Source organism: Pleurodeles waltl, chromosome 3_1 (assembly GCF_031143425.1).
Source record: "Pleurodeles waltl isolate 20211129_DDA chromosome 3_1, aPleWal1.hap1.20221129, whole genome shotgun sequence".
In the NCBI taxonomy this organism is placed as follows: Eukaryota; Metazoa; Chordata; class Amphibia; order Caudata; family Salamandridae; genus Pleurodeles; species Pleurodeles waltl.
In genome coordinates this window covers 1,438,917,855-1,438,930,808 of record NC_090440.1, presented here as the reverse complement: position 1 = coordinate 1,438,930,808, position 12,954 = coordinate 1,438,917,855, and the positions used below count along the sequence as shown (strand labels likewise).

The 12,954-nt window shown below is 44.8% G+C and overlaps 1 protein-coding gene across 9 annotated transcripts in view; it reads left to right on the top strand.

Moving 5' to 3' along the window:
* DIXDC1 (DIX domain containing 1) overlaps positions 1-12,954 on the top strand; it is a 523,962-nt gene that overhangs the window by 318,607 nt on the left and 192,401 nt on the right. For all 9 annotated transcript variants that reach the window (XM_069224996.1, XM_069224988.1, XM_069224993.1 and 6 more), the window contains one exon: positions 4,289-4,401. In XM_069224996.1, coding sequence (XP_069081097.1) covers positions 4,289-4,401 — 113 coding nt within the window. The remainder of the gene's footprint in view (positions 1-4,288; positions 4,402-12,954) is intronic.

The window sequence follows — 12,954 nt, the reverse complement described above, 5'->3', positions numbered from 1 at the left end:
GCTCCATTCTAATCTGCCCCAATCCAATCCAAAACAATACTCCCCACTCAAATCCAATCCACGCACTTCCATCCAATCCACCCACCCACGCCAATCCAGTCCCACCCACCCTCATCCAATCCACCCCAAACTAGTCTGCCCCACTCCAATCCACCCTACTACTGCCTGCCCCACTCTAATCCAAAACAATTTGTCCCACTCCAATCTGCCTTGCTCAAATCCAGAACAATCTGCCCTACTCTAATTCCAAACAATGTGCCCCAGTCCTATATGCCCCACTCCAATCCACCTCATCTCACCCCAATCCAATCTACTCCATCCCGATTCACCCCACTCCAGTCCACACCAACACAATTCAGTCCATTCCATTCCACACAAGTCCAGTCCACCCCACACCAATCCATCTAGCCTGGTTAAATCTACTTGACTGTAATCCAATACACCTTACCCCAGCCCAATCCAGTCCAATCCACCCTACTCCTGTTCAGCCCAACCCCATTCTAATCCAGCCCAGTTCAGCCCACTCTACCCCACTCCAGTCCATCCCACTCTACTCCAATCCACCCCACTCTTCCATATTCCAAACCACCTATCCCAGTTCAGTGCACTGCACTTCAATCCAGTCCACTCCAGTCCACGCCACTCCAGTCCAAATTAATCCACCACACGCTAATCCAGTCCTCTCCCCTTCAATCCACTGCACCCCAATCCACCCACCCATCCTAGTTAAGTACACCCCATTCCAATCCACCTCAATGGTATCCACCCTATTCCAATTCACCCCGCTAATACACCCCAATGCAATCCAACACACCCCACTCCAATCTAATCCATCCTCCGGAAGCCCAGCCCATCCCAAACCAATTCACTCCATCCCATTTCAATCCACCCCACTCCAATCCAATCCATCCCGCTTACTCCAATCCACCAAATTCTACTCCAGTCCACCCACTACAGCCCACACCAATCCATCTAGCCTGGTTAAATCTACTTGACTGTAATCCAATACACCTTACCCCAGCCCAATCCAGTCCAATCCACCCTACTCCTGTTCAGCCCAACCCCATTCTAATCCAGCCCAGTTCAGCCCACTCTACCCCACTCCAGTCCATCCCACTCTACTCCAATCCACCCCACTCTTCCATATTCCAATCCACCTATCCCAGTTCAGTGCACTGCACTTCAATCCAGTCCATGCAGCCTATCCCACTCCAGTCCACGCCACTCCAGTCCAAATTAATCCACCACACGCTAATCCAGTCCTCTCCCCTTCAATCCACTGCACCCCAATCTACCCACCCATCCCAGTTAAGTACACCCCATTCCAATCCACCTCAATGGTATCCACCCTATTCCAATTCACCCCGCTCTAATACACCCCAATGCAATCCAACACACCCCACTCCAATCTAATCCATCCTCCGGAAGCCCAGCCCATCCCAAACCAATTCACTCCATCCCATTTCAATCCACCCCACTCCAATCCAATCCATCCCGCTTACTCCAATCCACCAAACTCTACTCCAGTCCACCCACTACAGCCCAGTCCAGTGCACCCCATCCCATACCACTTCAGTTCACCCCACTACAATATATCCTACCCTACTCCAGTCCACTCCACCCAATTCATCCCACTTGAGTCCAATATACTTTACTAAGGTGAACAAAAAGTCCTGTCGCGAAGCAAACTGTCACAGTGCCAAAGTGTGATAAAGTGTGTGCCCTAGAGTCCCTCGCATTGTCAAGCAGCGACCCTCTGAACTTGAAATGAATATTTCACGTTAATAAGGTATATTCAATAACTGACTTACTTGTTTCTACATAGGAAGCCTAACTGGGATGTGCTCTTCGTCACTGACGTTAGGCTAAGACGTTTTGCGGCTGCATGCAGCCTCACTGATAGCACACATCAACTACTTTTTTTTTTTTTGGGCAGTGTTGAATATTGTCAACCGATATTGTGGCGTTTGAAATATTATTGTTTAGCCTTGAAAAAGTCACATTAGTGATAAAACACATGTCGGCTATTGTGGACCTATATGAAAAGCCAATAAAATGACCTATTTCATCCAAATTTTATGCGCATCCTTACTCTATTAGGATTGTTTAGAATTTGCTATGTATTTATTTAACTGTGTGCAGAAGGTTTATGCTGTTTATTAATTCATACATGGTTAAAAGAAATCCAGTGAAAATTGGGGGAGCTAAATTTCTTCAGGTGGGCTCGGGAAGCAGAATGTTGCCTGCATCTTCAAATACGCACGTTCATGATGTGCGCTGTAGAAAAATCTCTTGTGTGTTTTATTGAATAGTCTGTTATTTGCTTCATATATAATAAGAATGTATGCCACGTATAGAGTGCACTTTAGAAAAGATTCGCCTTTTAGTTTACTGATGGCATTGTCATGTATGTTTCTAAGCTCATGTTCCGACACAGAAGGCGATGTGGCCTTGTGGCTACAGCTGCCAACAATGCAACAGTGGGAAGCAGTTTCGAATCTCTGCAGATCTCCCTGTGCCGAAAAATGTAATGCAGTTAGTGCCTTTTGTGAAGCCCCCTTATGTCCTTGGGCAGTGAAACTGTAAAAACAATAAAACGCGAATTCTCCTTGTCATCCTCCAAGAATTAAGAACAAAGCACTAACATTTGACGTCTGGTAACCAAATTCCAAAGTCAAACTAGAAAATCTGGGATCAGTCTTGGCTTTCGTGCTTGACCAAACTGAGTGGTCCTAAGCAAACACTTTGTTTCACCAAGCCTCCTTTTTGGGGCCCCACGTACCATCCTAAGTAAAAAAGAAAAAAAAAAAAAGTAGCTGTTCAAAAGGCAGAAAAAATCTTACATTGAAACCATTCTACTGTAGTCTCACTACACCCCCTAAGGCACAACGTTTTTCCAAGATAGTTTGGAAAGTGTGAATTTTTAGGCACCTTGTTCTACATTCTTATTTCTCTTATGTGGCTCCTTCAGAAATTGAAAGTCAATAAAGATGTATTAGGTTATTTATTTGCGTTTATCCAACTTATGCGGTGAAGTAAAAAACAAACCTATATGACGTGCTCGGTTCTCATTGAAAGAAAAACTTGAACTTGCATTAGCGCTTAAAGGCTGCAATTACTTGAACTCTGCATGAGGTCTTTGTAAGTATTTTGATAGTTTTTTCACAGTACTATTTGGCAAGCCTTAGCGACGACCAGTCTTTAGTTTTCTCTCATTTTATTTCTGATGGGAAAACGCATGTATATAAAAATAAATGTTGCTATGCCAAGGGAAGATAAGACTGCTCTTTTACACACATAGGATATCTATTTTACTAACTTTGATAGCCCCAAAAGTCGAGTTTGTATTTTAAGGTTATGCTAGGTTACGTTACTGTGATCATGCCCGTGGCAGGGATAAGTGTTTTCTTAGATTGTGGAATATTTAGGCCCGTGTAATGATTTTGCCACAGTATACTGGTTGGTGATTGCCTGTCAAACTAATCGACACAGAATGACTAACTCATAGCTTGGTTTAAAGTTTGTTTTTCCAGAGCCATTTCCTTCATCTCCAAAATGTCATACAGTAATTTCGATGGATTCTAAATTCTGTTGCTGGAAAAGACAGATTTAACAAAGACACCAGCCGATAGTATTGCTCTCTTGTAGCAATTATAGCACTCGAGCTCTCACGTTTCTCATTTCCAAGCACGAGTTGCCGGTCCTGCACAGGAATTTTATTTCAATTCTGGGACCAAAAAAATCCTACTGTGCAAAATAATAATGCTCAAGATGAGCTACTCACATGAAGCTAGGTAACTTGAGAGCACTGTAATCAGCGGCAGAGTATACTTTTCACCATACCAAATCACTGTGTAATATGAAATTCATTTAGACAAAGAAATTAACATCTTACATTATTAATAAACGTGCTGTATTAAAAAGACTTATGATGCTATACATGCAGTTATAGGTTGTCTTTGGTTAGTTCATTAAAACTCTCAGTACACCTAAAATCCAGGAGTGCATTGTAAATGGCCAATCAGTACGTTTTAAAATTTGGGTTATAGACTATGGGGGTTATTCTAACTTTGGAGGAGTGTTAATCCGTCCCAAAAGTGACGGTAAAGTGACGGATATACCACCAGCCGTATTACGAGTTCCATAGGATATAATGGACTCGTAATACGGCTGGTGGTAAATCCGTCACTTTTCCGTCACTTTTGGAACGGATTAACACCTCCTCCAAAGTTAGAATAACCCCCTATGTGTAATGTTTATAACAATATGTTGTTTGTTCTTGTTGCAGTCTCACATCATCGAGCCCAGCACACAGTGGGAAAACAGAATCAATTGCTACACAGCCGGAAGAGCGAGGAGACTTTGGATCCACTCATGCAGAAGAAACAGACTTCAAAACAGGTAGAGCGTCTGTTCATTGAGATTTCAGATTCTTTAACTGACATGTAAGACAATGTGGATCTGTCATGTTCAGCAGATTGTGATGATTAATTGTTGTGCAAAGAGGTGCCTCCAATGCCACCTGTATGATGCTATACAAATCGCAGTTATAAAAAAATATATATATATATGTTTTAAGAGGTGCTAATAGATGGACAGTAATACTTCAGAACGTGAATCTATCGAGAGGAGATTTGGCCATGTTTTAAAGAAACTCTGACAGGAGTCTTGCAGCAGGTTGTCCTATACATGGCACCTTTAATTAGCAAAGGGATTATTCAAGCGCTGGTCTGCAGTTAAAAAAGTTGGGGCGTGCGGCACAGAGATGGCCTGCCACCCTAAAGAAAGTGCTAGATTTCTGATTAGAACTCTTAGGCCATCTCATTTCTGCTCCAAGAGAATAGTTTATAGTGTTTTCCAAAATCTACTTCATCCCCACCGAAGTGCACCCCATCCTTTTCTTTCTTTGTGAAGATCCAGATGAGGATACTAAAAGTAATAAATAATAAAAGCTTTTGTTTCTAATAACACTTCATACCACACATATGCCACTTCTAAGTGCTGTTAAAACATATGCTACTATTGGCCAATTTACTGGTACTCATTGTACCAAAATCAGAAGGATGCAATAGAACAATATTGACAGAAAAGGCCTTACGCATTTTCCTATCTCTTTGAATAAGATGCAGAGTTAAGAAATTTGAAAACGATAAAAAGGAAGGTAACTAAATCAAGGTTTGTCTAGCTTATTAGAAATAATCGTACTCCAGCAATTCATGTGTTCAGTAATCTTCTCTCTAATCACAAATGCAATATCTCAAACAACAATTAGCATTTCTGGTGGCAAAACAACAAATTACATTTTTTTTTTTTTAATATCTATTCAGTTTCTTTTGCATATGAAAATATATCTGAATTCCATTTACAGACTATTGGCTCTGATCTCCTATCTCCTCCTGCATGCATCACATTCATTCTTGTCTGTACTGTGCATAGCTTCCCTGGCATCAAATTATACATGTTGCCTCAAATATCATATATTTCAATCCTGTTGATGATAGGTTTAGATCTTCAAAGTGTATCTTTGTGCCAATACTACTATGAAGGTCAAACAACCAGTTGTTTTTAATTGTCTACAAAGATCACATTGTTTCATCTGTCTATTATCTTTGTTGGCATTTAGCCTTCTTCAGGATAAATGGTCTTATGTCATGATACCTGTTTTTTGACAAATTAAGGTTGTGCTGAAGGGAGTTACATTCGTGTTCGCTAAACTTTCACATCAGTAAGCCAATATTATCTCAATATCATTACTTATTCAATTTGTGATACTTATTGAATCATTTTAAATACTTATTTAGGTGCGCACCTTTCAATATAGTTATGATAGTTGAACATTTGACAGTCTAACTTTTGACTTCTTTTTCATTTTTTTATACTTTAAATAGTTTACCATGTTTCTTCCCAGCCCTCAGTATTTGTGAGAACTGAAATAACTGAAGCACTTAATCTTACTTGAAGTGGCACTTACATTTGGCTATTTGCTATGTACCTTGCATGAGATCACCCACTAAGTTACGCTTGAGAAGGTGTGCACCATGTTGCAGTGAATTTCTTGAGACTACTCCTATGACACACCCATGGGAGTAATCACTGTAAAATGTAAATCTAAAGCTATAACTTTGTAGTCTTCTCATATGGGTGGATTGGTTAAATATATGTCAAATGCACTTACTATAACTTTACAACTCAATTGCAAAATATGTAAGTGTACATATTTTTTTTTTTACCGGTTATCAATAGAAATTATACCTGAAAATCAGTTTTGTACATTAAGTCCAATATATTTCTAGTTGTTGCATTTGTAAGATCTTCTCTGACACCTTGGGCTCATAGCCTCAGATAGATAAGTTGGGTTACCCATTATTCTACATGATTGAAAAATTGTGAACTTTTAATTTTTTTTATTTTTGTTGAATTTCAAGGCAATTACAGTTACACATATTATCAAACACCAGTCCATCAGAAAATATATCAACACATATACAATCAATAAAATAAATAATTCCATGATTAAATATACAAATGTATTTAAATATTGAGAACACATACTTACACAGTCAAAACGTGCATATCCAAGCAACTCCTTAGGCTGTTTAATCATCCCTCTGAAGTTCTTGGAATAATTACTGAATGTTTTCAAATATCTGAACCTAGTCTTTGCTCATCTATGAATTTTTTCTGTTGTAGCCAAGTTCGGCATCTTTTGCAGCTACAATTCCAAAGACAAATGCACATTTGTTTTCCAGTTCTTCTACGAAAATAACTTACTTATCATCAAGTGTCTTAAAACCAAGTCCTTCCTCTGGCGCATTAACTCAGAGAGCCAGCAAACAGATCAAAATCATGACCTTCTTCTGCATTAAAATTCTAATCTGATAGAGACTTCTAGCTTCAGATTCCTTACCTTAGAATTTCCTGGTGCCAGCTTGGAATCTGCAACTTTTGCTGAGCAATACCCTTGCGCCTGTCGTTGAGTGGCGTCATTCAGATCCACGTGGCATCGTTGCATCTGTCTGTGACATCACGATCGCATATAAAGGCACCACCCAAGCACGCGTACATCTGATCTTTTCCTTCTGCGCCACGTAATGCGCATATGTGGACCCCCATAGGGTATGTCTCTGGTGTTTAGACTAAGACCATGACTCAAAGGTATGTTCCGAATGCCGGGCCATGGCAGAAGCTTTGAGGTGGTGTTCCCTGAAGCTTATAGTGGCCCGGCAGGCGATGTTGCTGGCCACGCCTCCTCAGAGGTCACAGTCCCTGTCGAGGAGGTGGTCGCTGGACCGCTCCAGGAGCCCCAAGTCCTCTTCATCCCACTCGAGGTCCTCCGGGCACTTGGGGAAGAGACACAAGAAGAAGAAGTCCAAGCGGGCTTCAATTCGCCCATCAGCCGGCGAGGCGAGTTGGGAACATCAACGTTCCAGGTACGGTTTTGCAGAGCCGTTGCCAGGGAGGACTTTGAGCCTCCCCACCTTTCCCGGAGCCACCCCTGCCCAGCTCAAAGAGTTTTATGAGGCCATGCGTCTCGTATTTGATCAGGTTGGCCCCACCGGCCTTGGGCCCTGTGGGGTCGGCAGAGGCCTACGGCTTTGGCGCCGGTGAGGTCTTTTGGATCTGGTATTGGATCCGGAACGGCACTGAGTCCACACAGTCGGCCTCCTGCGGCGTTGCTCCTGGTCGCGCAAGCCCCATTCTAATAACCGATGATCTGGAGCCAGAATCAAGGTTGCACAACAGCGCCAACAGTTGCCAGATCTTTGCCTGAGCCTTTCTATGATCAGCCAGGCACTGATGAGGAATGGGAAGGGTCTCGGACCCTCTGGACTTTCAATTGGAACAAATCGACTGGTATAAGAAGTTAGAAGAGGCCAATGGTCTGGATACCTCTCCAGATACTGGCATGGCCTCACTTCCTACTGTGGCTACAGTGGAGGGAGCATTGTATGTTATGGTGGTGCGTAGGGCAGCTGAGGTCTTGTACCTAGATCTGCCTACGGTGCCGGTCAGGACTTACCTCCTGACGGATGTGCTTCAGCCAGGAGTTTACACATCAGAACTGATGTTACCCTTTAATGAAGCAGTCACGGTTGTTCTGCTGGGGACGTGGTCCGAACCCAGCACAGGGACGTCTGTATATAGGACAGTTGGCTGCCGCCATCGTTCAGCTTCAGATGATCCTAGCTTCTTCAATCAACACCCCACCCCAGATAACTTGGTGGTCCAATCCTCCACTTCCCATGGTGCCTTCCCTTCCGTTCCCCCTAATAGGGAATACAAGAGGCTGGAACAGTTTGGGGAGAAGATGTTTTCTTCCTCCAGCCTGGCATTGAGGTCAGTAAACACCTCATGCCTATTGGGCCATTTTTCCGATACTTTATGGGATACAGTGACGCAGGTGCTGTCTGAGGTCCCAGAGGGCATGCAGGACACTCTCTCACAAGCAGTCAAGGATTGGAGAGAATCAGCCAAGTTTACTATCAGGTGTGGCTTGGACATGACTGACTCGCTGAATAGAGATATTTCAACGACCGTGGCCCTTCAACGCCACGCCTGGCTTCATACATCTGGCTTTTCAGTGGATATCCAGGCAAACCTTATGGACATCCCCTTCAATGGGTCCTGCCTATTTGGCAAAAAGGCAGACTCCCGGGCTGCGGCCAAGACCTTGGGCCTCTTGGTGACCCCTCGCCAACAGCCTCTCTTGCCTCTTTGAGGCTTCAGAAGGGGTGGGGTACCACGACACCCACAGACCAGCCACCGTCCTCCACCAACCCAACATCCTTCACAGGGATGCAGTCGTGGTGCGTTCAGACCTAGAGGGTCTGGCCAGAAGTTGTCCATTACCCAGCCCCCCTCCTCCACAGCGCCCAAGTCCTCCTAGTGTGATTCTGCAAGAATATGTACGTCCAGTTAGAGGGAGGATTACATTTCATCTCCCTCACTGGCGGTCCATAACATCAGACAAATGGGTCTTGCAGATCATACAGAAGGGCTATTCCCTCCCCTTCCAGTCTTTCCCTCCCCTCCTCTCCCCCAATGCCTCTGTCAATGACTGATGGAGGATCACTTAGGTTTGCTCTGAAAGGAAGTTATAGCTCTCTTGGCCAAGGGCATTCACCGTATTCTGGATTTGCGAGACATCAACCTCTTCCTCAAAAAAGAGAAATTCATATGGCTCACTTTGGCTCAGGTGTTGTCTGCCATAGACCAAGGAGACTGGATGGCAGCGTTAGACTTGCAGGATGCATATTTTGATAGCCCCATCCTGCTTCCCACAGGCGTTACCTGCAGTTCCAGGTGGGCCACAAGCACTTTCAGTTTACCATGCTCCCCTTCGGTCTCACCAGCACTCCTCGGGTGTGCAGCAAAGTGATGGCGGTGGTAGCATCTCAGTTGCCTAGTTTTGGGGTTTCAGTCTTCTCCTGCCTCGACGACTGGCTTTTGAAGGCTCTTTTGTCCCAGGCAGTCGTCACTCACCTTCAGACTACAGTGAACCTCCTGCATTCGCTCGGGTTCACTATAAATGTGCCGAAGTCACACTTGACTCCCTCGCACATGCGTCTTTTAATCGGTGCTGTTCTAGACACAGTGTACTTTTGGGCCTATCCTTCTGAGCAGTGAGTCCAGGATATTCACGTTATGATTCCGATGTTTCAGCCTCTATCCTGGATTTTGGTGCGACAGACTCGGAGGCTGTTAGGCCTCATGGCCTCCTGAATCTTGTTAGTCAAATATGTCAGATGGCGTAAGAGGGCTCTGCAGTGGGACCTGAAGTTCCAATGGGCACAGCATCAGGGGAATCTCACTGATACTGTTCAGGTCTCAGAGGGATCTGCAGTGGTGGTTAATGAACTGCAGTTGGGTCTGAGACAGACTCCTCTCCCTTTCCCAACCTGAATTTACAGTAGTGACAGATGCGTCACCTCTGCGATGGGGAGGCCATCTGGATGAGGTGGAGATCAGAAGTCTCTGGAGGAATCTGCACTCCATATCAATTTACTGGCACTCCCAGCGATCCGACTGGCATTGAAAGTGTTTTTTCCTGTTGTAAAAGCGAAGATGGTGCAGGTGTTCACGGACAACACCACCCCAATGTGGTACTGCAACAAGCAAGGCGGTGTGGGGTCGTGGACCCTTTGTCAAGAGGCCCTGCATCACTGGACCTGGCTGGAACAGCAGGGCATAACCCTGGTGGTTCAACACCTGTCAGGTTCTCTGAACGCCAGGGCAGACAAACTCACCCATCGGTGCCTAGCGGATCACAAGTGGTATCTCTATCCGGAGGTGGCACAAGGACTCTTTCAGCAGTGTGGAGAGCCTTGGTTAGATCTGTTCACCTCCGCGGAGAATGCACATGTCAGCAGTATTGCGCATTGGCGTTTCCAAGGCGGCACTTGCTCTGCAATGCTTTTTGTTGCGAGTGGAGCTCAAGACTCCTGTACCCGTTTCCACCAATACCACATCTGCCCAGAGTTCTCGATAAGATCAACAATGGCCGGGCCCAAGTAATCCTGGTGGCTCCGGACTGGGAAAGGAGAGTGTGGTATCCTGAGCTTCTGAAAAAGAGCAATGATCCTCCAATCAGGCTGCCCCTTCTGGAAGATCATCTGTCGCAGCAGCAGGGGAAGGTTCTCTACCCAAACCTCTGCGCTTTCATGCGTGGAGATTGAGTGGCGGCAGTGGACAGCCTTCGACCTTCCTCCAGAAGTCTGTAAAGTTATTTTGGCAGCCAGGCATCCCATCTCTAAGACGGTATACGCCTGCCATTGGAATTGTTTTGTAATTTATTGTACAGAAAGATCTATTGATCCTCTTTCTGCTTCTCTCTCTGTGACATTCCTCTCTTTATCTTATCCCTTGCCCAGCAGGGTTCTGCCTTGGACACTCTCAAACGCTATCTTTTCACCTTATCAGTGTTCCTTCGGACGCCTGGTCAGTCTTCATTATTCAAATCACCTATTTTATATAGAGTTTTCAAAGGGCTGAGACGTATGTTTCCCCCTACGCCCTTTGTTATGCCTCAGTAGGACCTGAATCCGGTTCTCACATTTCTCATGTGTGCTCCCTTAGAGCCCTTACACAGCTGTCCCCTCTGGCTGCTCACCACTTCATAGTGGCAATAACATCTGCCAGAAGGGTGAGTGAGATGCAGGCTTTCTCATCTAAACCGCCGTATCTCACCATGTTCCCAGACAAGGTGGTACTTCGAACTCGTGTCTCTTTCCTCCCCAAGGTGGGTGACCCCATTTCACCTGGGTCAGAACATCACCCTGTCCACATTCTTTGCTGCACCGCATCCCTCTAAAGAAGAGGAGCAACTCCACTGGCTGGACCCAAAAAGAGCACTGTCGCTCTACCTTGACCACACAAAAGAGTTCTGGGTAAATGACCAACTCTTTGTGGGGTACGTGGGAGCAAAGACAGGTCTGGCAGCACAGACCAAACCATTTTGCGCAGGGTCATTCTCTGCATTAAGATCTCCTACGCACTGATCAAGATGCAGCCTCCTGACGGCTTGAGAGCTCATTCCACCAGGGGCAAGGCTGCTACCACTGCGCTAGCACAAGGTGTTCTAGTCCTGGATGTCCGTCAGGCAGTGACATGGGCATCCTTGCACACGTCCGTAAGACATTACTGCCTGAACAGTCAGGTGCCTTGAGATGGGCATTATGCCCTTTCAGTCCTACAGGACTTTCTAGTATAAGGAGACATGTCCGCAGCCCACCTCCAGGATGTTATGGCTTGGGTATCTATTCTTAGGTAAGCAATCTGCAGCTAGAAGTCTATCAGATGAGCAAGTTACTTACCTTCGGTAACGCATTATCTGGTAGAGACTCCATTTAGCTGCTGATTTTTTACACCCACCCATGCCTCCCCGCTCTGCAGACACGTCTGATAGAGTAAGGGATTGTCCCTTTCATGGCCCTATTTTTTGCACAGACATGCTATTCTTTTCATTGTTCTGCGCTTCTGGTGTGGAAGTTCATGGAAAAGGAACTGACATACACGTGCCTGGGTGGTGCCTTTATAGGCAACCGTGACGTCACAGGCGGCTCCAATGACGCTGACGATGCCATGCGGATCCGAACGACGCCACCTGACGGCTCATGCAATGGTATTGCTCAGCAAAAGTTCCGGATTCCAAGCTGATGCCAGAAAAGCAAAAGTTCTGGATTCCAAGCTGACGCCAGGAAATTCTAAGGCAAAGAATCTGCAGCTAGATAGAGTCTGTACCAGATAATGTGTTACCAAAGGTAAGTAACTTGTTAATTAATTGCAAAGGAGCTACACCGTTCCAACAATTAATGGGTAAGTGCTTCAGTCCTTATGAGCCCAGTAAGCAGCGTGTATCAAATAATTAGGGCAGGTTTATATTTTTATTACAGAGGCGTAACCCAGACAACTCGTGAGTGGTGGGTTTCATCAAGCTCGTGTAATTTTATTTTCTCACACTTATGTTTTTTTCACATAATTTCACAGGCTGGAGACTGGTTCGAGCTAAATGTGTGTTGTGGAACCTGTGGAACTGGTTGTGTGTTTGGAGAGCATTTACTTAATGATCAGGGTTCCCTAGAAACTACACACAAACTACATTGACAAGTTTTCTCGCATTACTTTTGTATGCAATGGCACAAGATGACAAAAAGGAAAAGTAGTGCTTATTCTCCAGATGTCACATCATATCGATTTCAGACTGAGAAAAAAAAATGATATGTCCAATTTCGCAAAAAAAACAACTGTGCGGCATTGCTTTAAACAAAGTTTTTTCTCAGTGTACTTTAATGTTTGGCTCTTTCTTAGTCATGGACACACGCTCTTAATTAGCCCACTTCTCTTTAGTTATGTACGAGGCTCCCATGTGTACCCCCCTTCTTTACTTGTTTCTGGGTTTGATTTAAAACGTTGATGATTTGACGCTTTATCAGTACAGAAACAAATGTCCAGTTC